We start from the raw sequence: 18,174 nt of genomic DNA on the forward strand, positions 1-18,174 counted from the left end.
TTTTACCACCAATTCGCTTTTGGTTTTGTACAGTTTGTGGGTTTGGAAAAGTGATGACATGTCATGTATCCATCAGTATAGTATCGTACAAATAATGTTTTCAATGCCCTAAAAATTCTCCGAGCTCAGCCTGTTTATTCCCTCCCAACCAACCTCTGGCAACCACTGTTCTTTTTACTGTTTCCATAGTTACCTTTTCAAAAGTAATATATAGTTGATGTTATACATTATGCAGCCTTTTCAGATTGGCTTCTTTCACTTAATAAGATGTCTTTAGTTCCTCAACATTGTTTTCTTGGCTTGAGAGCTCATTTCTTTTTTGTGCTGATAATAGTTCATGGTTTGGATGTACCACGGTTTATGAAGGGGCATGTTGGCTGCTTCCAAGTTTTGGCAGTTGTGAATAAAGCTGCTGCAAACATCCGTGTGCAGGTTTGTGTGTGGACATGAGTTTTCAACTTCTCTAGGTGGTTGCTGGATCATATGTTCATTTTTGTAAGAAACCACTGAACTGCCTTCCAAAGTGACTACCATTTTTCATTCTCATCAGAAATAATTGAGAAGTACTGTTGTCCCACACCTTGCCAGCATTTGGCGTTCTCAGTTTTCTGGACTTTGGTCATTTTAATAGGTGTGTAGTGGTATATCTTTGTTTTTAATTTGCATTTTCTGGTGACACAGGATGTGGAGCACCTTTTCATATGCTTATTTGCCATCTGCTTATCTTCTTTGGTCCTGCTCATATTTTAAAGATACATTTTTAAAAAAATAACTTTTTAAACAATTAATTTATATTTCATGTGTGCTATTCCAGTTTGTGAAATCTTTGAGGGGCTTTCTCTTCTGCCCATTTTCTTTCTGCTGTGTTTCACTCGAGTGCCTTATTATCTTGTGTGAATTGTGAATTTTATCTATTAGCCTTTCACTTTCACTTGTAATATAACCTGTGGATATTCTTAGGGTGGAAATTGGGTTCAGCTCAGGAAAATTCACTTTAACCTTTGCTTTTGCCTGTCAGCTGGTGGCACTGTCTACCTGGAGCAAGTCTCTCCAGGTTTACACTAAGTTTGGTTTCACCCCAGATTTAAAGCTGAAACCTCCAAGTGCTGTTTTGTGATTGCAGAATCTTACAGGGACTTTTTTTCCACCTCTGTACCTATTGTTAACGCTAAGGTCAAGATATTTAGGTGGGTAAGTTACCTTGGCCCTTTCTGCATGGGTGTTTGGAGGATTTGAAATACTTAATAGATGCATAGGAAGTTGCAAATATATAAATATATGGATGAAATCCTATGTGCCCTTCCAGTTTTCCTCCTGGTAACTTTTCTCCAGCCTTATTGAGGTATAATTGACAAAACTGTAAAGTGTACAACATGTTGACTTGACAGGCATGTACATTGTTAAAGGAATGGCCACGATCAAGCTAACGAACACATCTAGCACCTCACATAGTAACTTGGATTTTGGTGTGCTTTTTTTTCCTGAAAAAAGTGGGAACATTTAAGTTCTACCTTTTAGCAAATTTTAATCATATAATACAGTGCTGTCAAATATGCTCACTGTGTTATACATTATGTCCTGAGACCTTATTTATCTTATAACTGAAAGTTTGTGCCCTTTCTGCATCTTTCTCTACTTCCCCTCTTAGCCTCTGACAACCATTTTTTTTATTCTTTGTTTCTATGGGTTTGGCTTAAAAAAATTCTACATATAAGTGGTACCATGCTGTATTTCTCTTTCTTTGACTTATATCACTTAGTGCAGTGTCCTCCAGGTTCATCCATGTTACTGCAAATAAAAAGGTTTCCTTATTTTTTAAGGCTGAATAATATATCATATATATTATATGTAACAAACAGAATGTGTCCCATTTCTTGATCCATTCATCTACTAATAAACACTTGCACTGTTTCCATGCCGTGGCTGTTGTGAACACTGCTGCTGTGAACGTGGGGTGCAGGCATCTCTTTGAGGTCATGACTTCGTCGCCTTTGGATCTGTACCGGCAGCGAGACAGGTGCTTCAGATGGTAGTTCTATTTTTTTTTAATTTCTTGAGGAACCCCCGTACTGTTTTCTGCAGTGGCTGTACCAGTCAACGTTCCCACCAACAGTGCAAAGGTTTTCTTTTCTTCATATCCCATCAGCATTTGTTATCTCTTGTCTTTTTGTTCATAGACTTACTAATGGATATAAGATGATATCTCATTGTGGTTTTAATTTGCATTTTCCTGATGATCGGAGGTATTGAGCACCTTTTCATGTACCTGTTGAACATTTGTTTATCTTGAGAAAAATCTGTGTTCAAATTTTTTGCCCATTTTTAATTGGGTTATTTGCTTTTTTATATTGAATTTGTATGAGTTTCTTAATATACTTTGGATACATGGTTTGCAAATATTTACTCCCATTCCAGAGGTTGCCTTTTCATTTTGTTGCTGGTTTCCTTTGCTTTGTAGAATCTTTTTAGTTTGATATAGTCCCATTTGTTTATTTTTGCTTTTTTTTTCACCTTTGCTTTTAGTGTCAGATCCAAAAAATCATTACCAAACGAAGTCAAGGAGCTTACCCTTGTGTTTTTTTCTAGGAGTTTTATTGTTTCAGGTCTCACATAACTTCTTGCATAACTACAGTACAAATCAAAACCGGGAATTGACATCATTATGATCCACAGCCATACTCACATTTCACCAGTTTTACTTGCACTCATTTGTGTTTGTGAGTATATATGTATATGCACGCATAGTTCTGTGCAGTTCGTCACCTATGTATTCATGAAACCATCATCACAATTAAAGTACAGAACTGTTCTGTCACTGAAAGGTTTCTTAGGAGGGCTATTTTTAATTTATTTTTTCACTGCTGATAGAGTGCTTTGTGACCCCCAACTCTACATGCAAGGTCTCCTACTAAACAGATTTATCATTTTGGATGGGCCTTCAGCTTTATCTCTTCCTGTACAGTTATCAGGAAAAAGCTGGCTTTGGGTGCTTATTTATTAGGGTTCCTGGTTTCACTTTTTTAAAAGGAATTTTCCAGCTTTTGTTCCTTGTTGCCAGCTCTGAGATGTGTTTAAAAAAGATACTTTAAATCATTTTCAAGCATTTTCATTGTTTCAGATAGGAGTTTCATTCAAGGTTTCTAATATTTCATACTTTGGAAACAGTTTGACCCTAGAAACATTAAAGTACATTTATTTTTTATAGGTTTCATTATAGTTTTTTTTAACAATTAGAAAAGTAGACGTTTTACCCTCGTGCGTTTGTATCTATGATTAGTTGATGTTTAGATTATAGTATTCATTAAGAATTAGGTATATAAGATAATGTACTACAGGAATGGTCATAAAATTCATAATGGACCTCTTCATGAATAGTTTAATTTTTAGTCATATTTTATTTACCTCTATATTAGTCTTAATATTGAAATAACTAAAGCACAGAGAAATTAGTTTCTCTGAGCTTATGGTCATCAGAAAGACTGAGAGCAAAGTTCACCTGAATCTTTTGCTTCCCCGTTTTCTACAATTCAGATTTAAATTGTTTTGCAATAAACTTTTAAATTGAATTTATATGCCCAAATACTATAAATTTCCCTCAACTTTCAATCTGGTTTAAAAGACAAATAAATAATTTAATTTCAAGAGCAAACAGAGATAAACTCTCCAATCTTGATTGTTACATAGTTTGAAAATTTTCAGTTAGCATGGTTAGAAATATCTGGCTATTGTTGCTCAATATACAAACCCCTTTTTTATTAGGAAGAAGAACCTGTGGAAAGTCATGTTTTCCACAGAGGGATGATGGGAGGAATGTAGCCAAGACAAAATATGGGGAATTTCAAGCCCAACTGAAAAACACTGGTGAAACTCAGTGTCTTTGTGGTTATAATCTTGTGATTATGGAGTTCTTCCATGTGCCAAGGGCGACAGAAGGCCTAATGTTCATGCTGGGCTAGGTTGCTCTGTTTAGCTACTAATACAGCACTAATTGTCTTTCCAAAAACACTTTTTCTTTTTTCAAGGATTCTTAAAGTATTTTAGTTTTCCTTAAAATATGTTTAAGGAATTTATTTGAAATGCAGAAAGCACTGGCTAGATTAAAATAAGCAAATGCAACTTTCGTATGGGGAAAAATAATCCAGGGAAGGAGGCAAGGCCACCAGCTGCCTGAGATACTACTGGCTGTACATCTGAGTTTATGAGGGCCAGAGTCCGAAGGCTCCTGTGTGTTCTTCCTGCCGTGGGCGAATTAGATTCTTTGTCTGAGATTGTGAAGATTTGTGTCAGTTCACATCAGTAAATTGAAACAGCACTTACTGATAATGATATATTGGGAAAGATCGACAAACCATTGTGATGTTATTGTGCTGATGTACATGGAGAGCCCTTAGGAGCACAGGTGTGGGAGGGAGGGAGGGAGTTTGGGGAAAGCGTGATCAGGAAAGCTTTTGTAGAAAGTGAAGTCAGAGCTGGGAATCATATAACTCATAAGGTTATTCTAAGTGGTAAGTTTGGGATACATTTGTAAGTCATAATATGTAGTAACTTTCTAATACCTGCCTCATAGGTTTGATTAACACAGTGTATTTGTCAGCAATCCAAAGGGGGAAAATGATGATAATGTGTTAGTGAGCAGAGTGAACATAAAAGATTGATTTTATCTGTTTGCCTTTCTTCACCGCCTTTCCAGGAGAGCCTTGAACTTAGGAATCCTTCGAGACCCTGGATCAGAAATCGAAGACAGACAATACCAAATAGACCTGCAGTCTATCAATATTGGTACTGCGCAGTGGGATCAACTAAAGCCAGAGAAGGAAAGCGGCACGGGAGGGGCCCTCCCAGAGGGTGAGAGGAATTCTCAGAATCCAGCCCTGGAGTGGAACATGGCCAGCAGGTTGGAAATGACTGGGAAACTTTCTGTACTTTCTAGTATTTCATTGCCAGGAGAGCTCTTGCTGATAGAATCGTTAGCATGCCCAAACTAAATGTTTTGGTATTGCTTCTGCATTTCATGACAAACATAAAATATATTTTTGATTGAATCTCATGATTTTACTGGGAAACCTATTAATCCTGCTATTACACCATAATTATTACAAATCTGAGATTATGTCAGCCTTTTTTTTTTAAGCTTGCTAAGTAATGAAAAGTTCCACTTTAGCCTAAGAATACATTCACATTTTCCCTTGAAATCCATTTTATTCAGGGTCAGATTTTTTTTTTCAGTCTCTCCTTTCCCCTTATAATAAGAGGAGAAAACAACAAAGGCTCTGGTTGGTTCTTTTAAGTCTACTGTAACTAAAAGCAGCTATGTTTACAGAAATATTTTTTTAAAAATTACTCCTGATTGTGAGCTGTAAGATTTGTAGAGAGCCAGGCCATCTTACCTGGGCTGTTCATGGTTCTTATCAGAAGGGTAGGGTTGTTTGCTGGAAGGAAGGGGCTGGTCATTAAACACTCTTATATTGCAAAAAATATACATTGTATGTTGTAAATAATTTTTATGATTTAAGAAAGTTATTTTTCACCATTTTTTAAAATTTATAAGATTCAACAACATCTGTTGCAGAAAGCATTCTATGGTGGTTTGTTGATCAGATTTGTTTAAAACATTGCGTACGGACTTTGTTGTATGCCTTTTGCAATGCTGATTTCATTGGGGTTTTGCCCCTTCAACACCAAAACTATATTTATCCATGTCTTGGCATTAATAATAGTGACAACATTAATAATAGACTGTATAATGTTTATCACTTTATATAATTTCACAACAATGATAGAGGTAGTAACTCTTTTCCTTATATGTGAAATAACTAAGCCCTAGACATGATAAATAATTTGCCTAAAATCAAATACTATGTGGTGGTCCGTACTGTTTTTTATGAAGTTCTTTTTCAGGTGCCCACATTCCTTTCTAACATCAGTGTGCTCAGTTCATAGTGAGCTTCTTTTAGCTTCCCAAAAATGGGATTGCCTCTTGCTCTTAGCTTCTGTGTGCGATCTTGCCAGCCTGGAACTCTCTTAACCAGCCCTTTTCATTTGCCTCCTCAAGTCTCAGAGCAGACACATATCCCGTTTTCCAGGAAGTCTTCCCTGAGCCCCCACAAAAGGTTAGGTTCCCCTTGTGTGTGCTCTTAGGTCATTCAGCATATTTAATTCTAATGTCTGTATACTTTGTCTAGGTCCTAAGGACAGAGTTCATCACCATCCTAACACTAAATGCTTTCATGATATAAAACGAATAATTATAGCCCTTCATAGACAAGTGACTGAATGTGCCCCTAAGGGGGGTATAAATATGTGTGAAAAATATCCCTCAGGAGAGGGATGCCAGTCGAGGGCCATCAGCAAGCAGCAGGCCCAGAAATACTTATCAGCTGCGGTGATAAGTATTTTGGTCCTGGAGGGAGACCTTGGTGTGTACCACACATCAGAGCACCATCCTGATCTCTAAACACCACACGTTACCAGCCAGGATCAAGTTCCCTCACTCTTCCACGTCACTCAGGTTCCAGTTTTAGACAGTACCAGCTTAAAAAACTTACCATGTCACATTTCTTAAAAACCACAAAGTCTATCATCAACAAAGATGGGCCTGATTTTGCCTAGAAATTTTATGACCATCGAGCCTTAACACAGTCATATCTCAGCTAGTCGTTCCTCAATTTATTTGATAACATGTTTGCATGTGTGTGTGTATGTATGTTTTAATAATTGATTGAGTTGAAATTCACATGTATAAAATTAGCCATTTGAAGTGAACAATTCAGTGACATCATACATTCACGATGTTTTGTAACTACCACCTGTACCTATAACCACCAAACAACTTTGTAGTTGCAATTATTTTCTTCACCCCAAACTAAAACCTTTTACCCATCAACTAGTTTCTCTGTATCTCTCTCCCTCCTCATGGCCCCTGGCAGCCACCCATCTGCTTTCTATCTCCGTGGATTTGTCTGTTCTGGATATTTCATGTAAAAGGACTCATATAATATGTGACCTTTTGTGTCTGGCTCATTCACTTAACACGATGTTTTGGAGGTTTATCCACATTGTAGCGTGTATCAGTACTTCATTGTCTTTATTGCTGGATTTAAGTGCTGTAGTTTGTTTATCCATTTGTCCATCTGTTAGACATTTGGGCTCTTTTCACCCTTTTGACCCTTGTGAGTAATGTTGCTGTGGACATTTGTGACAAGTACCTGTTCTCAGGTATTTGGGATATACCTAAGAGTAGAATTAGTCGTATGGTAATTTTGTGTTTAACTTTCTGAAGAACTACCAAACTATTTTCAAAAAATTGGCTGAGTCATTTTGCATTCCCATCAGCAATGTTCAAGAGTTCCGGTTTCTCCACATTCTCACCAGCTCTTACTTTCTTTCTTTCGTCTATAGCCATGCTACTGGGTATGGTTTTGATTTGCATTTCCATAACAATTAATGATGTTGAGCAACTCTTCACATGTTTGTTGGCCATTTGTGTATCTTCTTTGGAAAAATGTTTTTTTCAAGTGTTTTGCCCATTTTTTACTTTGATGATTAATTCATCTGTCTTTTTCTATCATTGCCCATACTTTTGGTGCTATATCTGAGAATCCATTCCAATTTCAAGTTCATGAAGATTTATGCCTATGTTTTTTCCACATTTTTTATTGTTGTTCAAGTACAGTTCCCTCCATTTCCCCCCCACCCTGGCCATCTCCATTTCTGATCCTTGATCTTAACCCCCTTTGGTTTTGTCCATGTGTCCTTGACACATGTTCTTGAAAACCCTCCCCCCTTATGCCTATGTTTTTATTTTAAGGGTTTTATTGGTTTAGCTCTTATAGTTAGGTTGTTGATCTATTTTGAGGTTGGTTTTGGAGTTTGTTTGTTTGTTTGTTTGTTTCTATAGTATGAGATAAAAGTCCAGCTTCACTCTTGTGTATGTGGATGTCCAATTGTCCCAGTACTTTTTTTTTGGTACAAACTGTTCGTTCCCTGTTGAATGTTCTTGGCATGTGTTCTTGTAAAAAATTAGCAGACATTTGAATGTTCAACATGTGCAATGGAATATCTTTTACACTAAAGAAACAAGATAAAATAATTTTTAATATGTGCCTTTCTCTTACAGAGCTCAGCATCCAGTCAAAAAGACAGGCTAGTTAATTAACTCTTAGAGTGCAGTGCAGCAAATGCTATGACAGACATAATGGTAGGATACTTAGGGTTACAGAAGAGCCACATCAAAGTCAGGATAGATGCATTCCATGCACATAGGACATCTCGGGGTAATAAATGTGACAAACACATAAACAAAACAAATTCATCTAAAATCTACTTAGGTGCAAAATAGAGAATTGAAAGAAAGAAATGAATAGTTAACTCTACGGGTGCTTTGTCAGGAAGTTTTCACAGAGTACAGAGCTTCTGAATTTGTTTCCACAAAGTATAGGTAGCAGGAGTAGGACCTGCCATTTTGAACTAAGAAAGCAGTAGATCCTAAAGCTAGGAGTATGAAAATGTGACATGCTTTATTTACTTCTGAATACTCAGACATAATATCGTGCTTGGCACATAGGTGCTTAATAAGGATTTAAGTGAATTAAACATTGAATGATTAGATGATTAAGTAGAGCTGACAAATCACATGACTGAATGAATGTTTCTGATGAAGTAATTCTGATGAATGTGTCTTCAAATGACACAAAAAATTTAGATCTGATATAGCTTAGTTCTGCTCATTAATCTTGACAGAAATATAAACAGAACCTTAATATAATTATTTTTGTTCAATAGTGTTAGAGGTAAAATTCAAAAGGTAAAACTGTTACTCAGTGAAGAATAATTTGTTTCCACCCCAGACAAGTATCCCAGTTTTTATTCATTCCTCCTGAGTACATTACTCCGATTTTGTCTTTAATCATAATGTGTTTATACATGTATGTTGGGGAGAGGGGCACAGGGAGGTTAAATATAAAAAATTTTTCAATTCTAAAATGGATGAGTCTTTTGCTTCAAAATCTTAATTTTTCAGCTGAGGGAATACATCAGGGTTCAATCAGGTCAGCAAAACCACTGTAAGTATTTTAGTGTAAAAATTTCTTTTAGAAACAAGACCTTATCCAATTCTAAGAAGCTGGCAAGGAAGGGTCAAAAAGAGGGGGATGGTGGATCAGAGAAAGATCAGCCCCCAACCCTCTCAATCCTGTGCCCTGGGTAAAAAATGTGTAGCTCCCGGGGCAGTCTGGGAACCTGGCATGACCAGCGGTGGGAGGGACCTCAGAAGACTGGTAGAGGAGAAGTCCAGGGGAGGCTGTTGCCTCTGTGTCTGGGGATGAGCCTGCAGAGGCTGTTGGTCAGCGGGGACAGTGGTCAGGAAGAAGGGCTGGCCACAGAGTTGGGAAGAGTGAGGACAAGCCAGAATCTGGTCGAACCTCTGCATTGGAATTTCACTACATTTAAAACAGCATGACTTTAAGAGTATATTGGCTACTGTTTCCTTTACACCTTCCAAATCTCATACAACTCTCTGAGCTCCGAATCAGTCTTATTAGCAAGTTATTACAGAATAAAACCACTACAAGAAGCTAAGTGAGAAAATTTCTTGGCTTGTACAATGGTAGTTAAAATAGAGCTAAGGGTAGAACCCTGGTTTGCATCCACTTAACTTTACTTCTACTCAATGCCCTGACCCTTTACACTTATGCTGAAGTTCATTGTTTATCACTTTTTTCATTTTCTCTTAGCAACCATTTTCACTACATCTGGGCTTATTTTGTAATCTGTGGAAATGAAGTGCTGAGCACTAAAGCAGCCGGTACCGATGTCTGCCATATGCATGTTACACATTCAAATGACTGTTGCTCTTTCATCAGTGCTTTGGGTATATGGCATGGGGGTGGGGAAGTTTATTTTGTAATTACATGAAAATGCCAGTAAGGCTTACTTCTCCAAGTTAATACAATTTTCTTGTTTATTATATTTAAAGACAATTTGAATAAACTTAAAACTCTACTTGAAAAATAAATCATTTATTTTTTATCATAATAGTTTTATTTGTCCCTACTACTACCTATGTTTAATTTCCTTGGGTAATTTTTCCTTCATACTTCATTTTCAGAGAAATGGTTGCAGCGTATTCATTTGTTTAAATATTTTGATACACATGTCTCAAATTATATATACTACTCTGTAGTCCTCCCCCCAACCCAACATAGGATATTTTTAGATCATTGTTACTATATTTGCATAGAAAGCTTAATTTGAATCTGACATATTCCTAAAATCAATCAGCCCTGTGTTTCTCACAGGATTAGTAACATTGATTTTGTGTTGATACTGAAATCCCTGAAGCATATATTATTGGCCTTAATTCTGAAAGATTGTGACTGTTCCATCTGTCTTTTGATCTCTCATTTTTACTTCTGAAGTAAGGTTACTACCCACATGTTCACAGGAACCCTTGCATATTTTGATTTGTGATTTACAAAACATTAGCTCTTTCAGATTTGTACCTGAAAATGTTAACAGAAATATAGAATAAAAGCATCTTCTTTGTTCTTACTCTTCAACCTGAAAACCATCACTTCTTTCTTTTTAATTTGTGAGGATGTCAAACAAATGCCTGAGCAGAATTAGACAAGTTGGTCTAATTCCCATACCTCATGGATTAATGCCCAGAGTGACCTACACCTACTTGAATTATATGATCTTTTTAAAGAGATAATTTTAAAATTTTATTTTTTGTTTCCAAGGTGCTATCTTAATTTATTTTTATTAAATTGTATTTGGCATATAATGAGCTTCAAGTATACAACATATGACTCTACATTTATATATATTATTTTATATGATGCAATCACTGCATTAAGCCTATAATAGTGTGATAACTTTGCACAGTGACAGATGGTTTCTTGAATTGTGTAATTTCATGATAAATCCCTTAAATAATCACAGCTTTACATGAGAGCATATGATTCCTCTCCTGCTTAAAGTACCTGGGAACTGGATGTGAGGGGAGAAGGGACCCTGGCAGCAGGAAGGAATCATCAGTTTCCCCTCCTCGGCAGCAAGCAGATGTTTTCTTCCTTACGTCAGTGTCTGAGGGCGTCCTGGCAGCCTGAGGAGGTGGTGTAGAGATAAAAGACAAAGATCTGTCTTCCCTGTCTTCTCTGTATCATAGTATAGTTACTGACAGAGAGTAAGTGCTCAAAAAAAATTAGAAAATATTTAAATATGATCATAATAGCACATCCTAAAATGTTAAAACTGCCTACATTTTCACTTACTGTAAACTTCACACAGCTTCTAACATGATGACTGCATGTGTCAGTGTGCACATGCGCACATGTGTATGCCCTGACTGACTCGAACCCAACTGACCAGAGCCCTAAGTGGCCAGGTTTCCCTTCTTTAGCATTTTATCTTTTAGAGAAGGAACCAAACAATGACACCAAAATTTACTTAGAAGTATATGTACAACACATAACTTCTACACATTATTCTGCATAATTTTGTGAGCACACTACATAGTGCAGCAATGCATGGTAAAAAGCGTTGAACATGAAGTAAGTCTTGTGACCATGTGCCCCTTGGTAAATCCCTGTTTATGATGGGGTCTGTCTAGGATGTATCCACCCATGTACTATGAAAAATAGAGACATTTATTGAGCAAGATACAAGGTACAAGAAACATTGTACATAGGACAGTGATGCCTCAGTTCCCTTCAAAGTAGGCACCTTGGGACCTCACACAGTTCTTCCAATCGCCATCAGTTGTCCCATTGTATTTTCCTGAATCTCATCAATGGTCTCAAATCTCTTTCCTTTCAAAGGTGATTTTAGTTTTGGGAAAAGCCAGAAGTCACAGGGCGCCAAATCTGGGCTTAGGGAGCCTGAGTCACCTGGGTAATTTGATGTTTCACCAAAACCTCTGTATGAGATGTGATGCATGACTGGGCACATTGTTGTGATGATGCTACCAATCACCAGTTGCTCATAGCTGTGGCCTTCTGAATCATCTGCGTAGTTTTAGTGGAGGAATGGTCAAGCTTAACGCAAAATTTGATGCAGATTCATTGATGTACTCAGTCATTTTGAATGTGACAGCCACACAGTATGCATGCTCACTCAATGGTGTCTACCACCCCCACTGATTAGTACAGTGAAGTCACCATTGTTTATGCATGTGCATTCTAGTCCACTCTCCTTGGCTGCCAGGTTACATTGATATCATGCAAACTGTTCTTGTTATATTAAAAAAATGGCTGGATTTTTTCTGGACAGACCTCATATATCCTCAATGCATGATTTCTAACATCCTTTTGCCTGAGAAACTTTCAGCAGTCCCTTGGTTTCTCCTTTGTTTTGAAGTCTTTCCTCAGAAAAAAAGGAGCTATTAAGTAGAATAAGGTATAGGAGTTCCAGACTATAGATATAAACTAGAAATTGTAACCAGAGCATCTCAGTAAAATTGAATTAAGTAGATATTTCAATATAGACATGTGCTTAATAAGACTTTCTTCAGAGGATATAGTAAATGTACCACTTGTGATCTCCATCACAAATATATTAAACCATAGTTTCAGTTTGTTATTTTGTTTGTTTTGGGGAGAGGAATTTTTTGTTTGGACTTTTTCTTAAAGAATGGGACTGTAACAGTCTTCATATTGCATAAGAGCTGTTCTGTGCACACAAAGACTATGGCATATTTTGTTGTCTTTTGGTGGAATATTCGGGAAACCTTAGTACCGTGTTTCCCAGTCTTTTTTGTTACGTGATTTTTGAAATATGGTTCTTAAACTGCTTTAATTAATATTACCTACAAAGTCATACCAAAAATGTATGGAAGGTGGACAGAAGAACCTTAGCTTAATTATGCTGGGCCCTAGAAAAAAATGACCACAGCCTTCCTATACCTGTATTTTCAGGAGGGTATGTGGCATGTAACTATGCCTTCTTGCTTAGTAACAATTTCAGAGAAACATGCTGTTCCTTACTTGCAGTCCGCTCCTCCCAGAGCTTAACAGAGTAGCTTTTGTCAAAACATACGATTACTTTCTTGTTATTTGATTAGCACCTTATGATAGTCACTGTTTTTTAATCCTCAAAGAGGGTTTTATAACTTTCTATCGTCTTTGTTTCTATGTATAATGTAGAGATATATTAAATCATTGTTATATTAGAGTGTATCAGAGAAATATCTTTTGCAGCTCTTCTAAACCCTATGCCTTTGCATGCTATAATCAGTTTTCTCTAGCTCATTTTAACATATTTTATTTATTATAGATGATTAGCTATTTTAGGAAGTTATATCTAATTGTGGATTTTATATTTACCTGATCCAAGAATCATTGTGTTTCTTGAGTATGTGTATTCCTATATTTCACCATTCTTGAAGAATTCTCAGCCATTATCTCTTTAATATTATCTCCTTTTTCTTCTTTTCTCTCTTTTTGGAATGGCAATCAAATATGTCAGATTTGCCTCTTTAACATTTATTTTACACTTCCCATTTTAAAATTTATTAAATTCCTGGAGTTTTCTCATCTAAATTCTAGTTTACTAAATTTTCTTAAATCTAAATTACTCTTTATCCATCTATTATATATTTAATCTTAGTAGCTATGTGTTTCATTCCTGGAAGTTCTTATAAAGTTGTTTTCTGAATCTTTTTTTTATAGTACTTTGTTTTTTCATTCCTGTTTTTATTATATCCTATATGTCTTAAACAGTTTTAAAGAAATTTATTTTATTTTCCATATGTAGTAATTTTATTATCAGAAGTTCGCAATAATGAATCTGATAATGGGGTTGAATTCTCTTGCTAATAAAGAATAATTTTTTGGTGGGGTATATAAAAATCTGTGATTAGGTTCTTATCTTCACTGGCCTTTGTCCCTGAGAATCCTTTTTGTCATTTTGAGGGAATGACAGAGAGGTTGTGCGTCCATTTCTGATAGCTGCCTCAGGGTTATCAAAAGTCTGTTGCCATATTTATATAAATAGCTCAGAATGGGCATTTTTGGACTGACACAGTAATATAAATTAGAGTTATGAAACAAACATGAAGGATTATTCTTTTTTTTTTTTAATTTTCCAGGGATATCTCTGTTTTTTCAACAAGTTCTCTTGCCAGAGAGGCAGACTTCCTCATTCTTTTCTTTTTCTGACAGCAGATATTTTTCTAGCCCTGTAAGGGCCCCAGATATATAATAGGCAGCTTTCTTCAAAATCCCCCCCCATCAGGGATGTAGGGATTAGCCTGTGCTCTCCATATGGCCACTAAAAGTCCATTCCCTTGGTTCACTGAGAGTGGTAGGGTCCTTGAAATCATCGTCAGTGCCAGTTAATACTATGAGTTTTGCTTCTCTTCTTTCGTTATTTTAAACCGTAGACTATTGTTTAGTAAATGTTGGAAGAGTTTAGTTCTCGTAGTTATTTTTCAGCATTACGTTTTTCTTTATAATTCATCCTTGAAAATATTTGAATCTAAAAAAATTAGTGATTTTTAAAATGTATATTATAACATCAAATAATATTGTATTATTTTATAAAATGAAAAATAAGAATATGAATAGTAGAACTGGAGATCTATACTAGCACAAGCTTTGGTTTCTCAATAGTATTTTCTAATTTTACCTTCTACAGTGTATACAATACTTCAGTGTATACAATACTTTGAAATTATTGGCAACTTTTAATGTGGAATAGAAATGTCATGCTAATAACTGCTCAAAAGTGAGAAGATATAAAGAGAATTAAAATAGAGGCCAAATGTTATTCTGGGGTCAACCTTCCTACCATGCCCAGTTGTGGAGTCTTCGTTCCCCCTGGCTGTAGTCCCTGAGCCTCCTTTTCTCATAGATAATGTGGGGCTAATGATGCTCCTCTACTTTACATACAGGGTTGTTGTGAAGCAGCATTCAGTATGAAAGTCAGGAAAGTCATTTCACAAATTGTAAAGGCAGTAATAATCAGTGTACTCAGATAGTTCTTAAAGCTTTTTAAAAAAAGAAGTCAGAGATTAAGAGGTTATGCATATGAACCTAGTGAGATTGGTAAGGTGTCAGAAAGTTTTAATTAGAAAGTCAGAAATATTAAAAGTAGGAAATTAAACTTATTGTAACATTGAGATTATTATTGGTAACAAAAATACTAAGCTCTTTGTAAAAACAAAAGGAATTAAGAACAACAGTAATTTTTGAAAGGTGCTCAGATGAAATGATTATTTACATCTGAATTTCTGTGATTTTTTTGAAATTTTTATAAATCAGAAGTACTGAAGTTACAGAACTATAACTAAAATATGTAAATGGGAATGCCCAAAATAATGATTTTTGTCATACATGTTATAGTACAAAGACTTGTAAAAATTTAATGAAACTTTTTCTTGAAAAAAAATGAAAGGGCTGACAATAATGTACTTTATTTTTTAGCATACGGCGGCATCAAGAAAGAAGAGCAATTATGACTCCCATTTTAACAGATTTTTCTGTCCGAATAACTGGAGCACCTGCCATCATTTTCACCAAAACAATTTCTCCAGAAAATATGCATCCTGAGGTTAGAACTTAATTTAGGTCTCATTTGGTCTAAATAAGGGAGCGGCTCTTCTTTGTGTGCTAGGGGTCTGCATGGTTTCAGCGCACAGACTATCAGATTAGCTCATTGTTAACCGTTACTGTTACAGCTCTTATGGAGCACTTTCCAGTACCATTCAGTTGCTACTTTTTATGCACTAACTCATTTAATCCTCATGATAATTCTATTAGCTTATCCTACTGTCTTCATTTATATGCAGAAAAACCGAAATATAAAAAGCTTAACCCAAATAACTTGTCCAAATTTTCACAAGTCGTAAGTGGCCAAGCATGGTATGAACCCAGCTGGTCTGGCTCCAGACTACACACACCCTGTACAACTTCTTTTTAATGAAAGCAACACTGATATTGACAGTTAACTTAGTGTTACTGTCCCATGGATTACCCTATGGAGAGAGTTCTGCTTTCATTACCTTATTTAGGCTTCACAATATCCTTATGAGATAGATATTATTATTATCTGTATTTTATGGATGAATAAAACTGAGACCAAGTTATATGACCCATGTTATTAGCCTATTACCAGTGGATCCATGTTTCAAGTCTGATCACTATGTATCAGTGCTTCCATGCCTAGAATAGAAATGTAATAATAATGTGATTCATCAGAACTTTAGAAAGCTCTTCATTAGAAAGAAATTGAAGAAGACAGAAATAAATGAAACAATATACCATTCTTTTGGATAAGAAGAATTAACATCATTAAAATGTGTACACTACCCAAAGCATCTATAGAGCCAATGCAATTCTTATGAAAATACCAATGGCATATTTCATAAAACAAGAACAAATAATCCAAAAAGTTATTTGCATCCACAAAAGAGCCTGAATAGCCACAGCCATCTTGAGAAATTAAAAAAAAAACTTGGAAGAATCACACTAACCAATATCACGCTATACTGTAAGACTGTAGTAATCAGATACACCGTGATACTGGCATAAAAAAGACCTATAGATTGATTGAACAGAATAGAGAGCCCAGAAATAAGCCCTTGCCTATATAAGCAATTAATATATGACAGAGGAGGCAAGAACGTACAGTCAGATAAAAACCAGTCTATTCAATAAATGGTTTGGGGAAAATTGGACACATACATGCAAAAAATGAAACAGACCACCTCCTTATACTATATACAAGAATAAACTCAAAATGGATTTAAAAATGAAATGTAAGACCCAAAACCATAAAACTCTTAGAATAGGTAGTAAACTCTCTGACATTTCTCTTAGCACTATTTTTTCTGATATATCTTCTTGAGCAAGAGAAACGAAAGAACAAAGGGAACTTTATCAAACTAAAAATTCTTTGCACAACAAAGGAAACCATCAACACAAACAAAAGACAGTCTATTTAATGGAAGAATATACTCACCAATGATACATTGATAGGGGGTTAATATCCAAAATATATAAAGAAATACAACTCAACACCAAAAAGAAACAAATTTAATTAGAAAATGGGGAGAAGACCCCAAGAGACACTTCCAAAGAAGACATACAGATGACCAATAGATATGTGAAAAGATGCTCAACACCACTAGTTATCAGTGAAATGCAAAATAAAACTACAGCGAGGTATCACCTGTAAGAATGGCTACCATCAATAAACCAGCAAACAAGTGCTGGCAAGGATGTGCACTATTGATGGGAATGCAGATTGGTGCAGCCAGTGTGAAAAGCAGTATGAAGTTTCCTCAGAAAAATTGAAAATGGAGTTGCCTTACGACCCAGTGAACCACTTCTGGGTATATATCCAAAGAAAATCCAAACAGTAATTCAGGAAAATGTATGCACCCCTGTGTTCATTTCAGCGTCATTTGCAATAGTGGAGATACAGAAGCAGCCCAAGTGCCCATCAACAGATGAGTGGCTGACAAAGCTATGGTACCTGTATACAATGGAATGTTACTCAGCCATAAAAAGAATGGAATCTTACCATTAGTGACAACATGGATGGACCTACAGGATACTGTTCTAAGTGAAATAAGTCAATTAGGGAAATAAAAATGCCATGTGATTTCACTTATATGTGAAATTTAAAGAACAAAATGAACAAACAAAATTGAAACAGACATATATACTTGTATGCAGAGGACAGACTGATGGTTGCCAGAGGGAAGGGGCATTAAGGGACTGAAAAAGGTAAAGGGATTAAGAAGTACAAAGCAGTAGTTACAAAATAGTCATGGGGAGATAACACACAGCATAGGGAATATAGTCAATAATATCTTAATAACTATATTGTTGCCCAGCAGGTACTGGAAATACTGAGTAGAACACTTTGTGAAGTGTAAAATTATCTGTGCTATACAAGTGAAAGTAATACAAAATAATATTGAATGGAAACCATAATTTAAAAAAAAGAAAGTTCTTCATACAAATTTGTTATACTAAAAATTTTATAAATGTTTTAATTAGTTACAGGCAGTTATGAAAGTTTCAGAAAAATTAAGGACAAATTAAATATAATCCAAGCTACTATAAACTTTGCATTCCTTCCCTTAGCTTTTTGAAAACAATATATTTGTGTGTTATCTTGTTTGATGTTTATATTAGCCCAGTAGGGAAAGTTAGGTTATCCACAGTT

The 18,174-nt window shown here is 35.7% G+C and overlaps 1 protein-coding gene across 7 annotated transcripts in view; it reads left to right on the plus strand.

The window, feature by feature from the left end:
- The window catches only part of VPS13B (vacuolar protein sorting 13 homolog B), a 702,408-nt gene that overhangs the window by 409,240 nt on the left and 274,994 nt on the right, over positions 1–18,174 (plus strand). For all 7 annotated transcript variants that reach the window (XM_036031293.1, XM_028534101.2, XM_036031289.1 and 4 more), the window contains 2 exons: positions 4,691–4,894; positions 15,423–15,549. In XM_036031293.1, coding sequence (XP_035887186.1) covers positions 4,691–4,894; positions 15,423–15,549 — 331 coding nt within the window. The remainder of the gene's footprint in view (positions 1–4,690; positions 4,895–15,422; positions 15,550–18,174) is intronic.

This window comes from Phyllostomus discolor, chromosome 7, assembly GCF_004126475.2.
Source record: "Phyllostomus discolor isolate MPI-MPIP mPhyDis1 chromosome 7, mPhyDis1.pri.v3, whole genome shotgun sequence".
Taxonomy (NCBI): Eukaryota; Metazoa; Chordata; class Mammalia; order Chiroptera; family Phyllostomidae; genus Phyllostomus; species Phyllostomus discolor.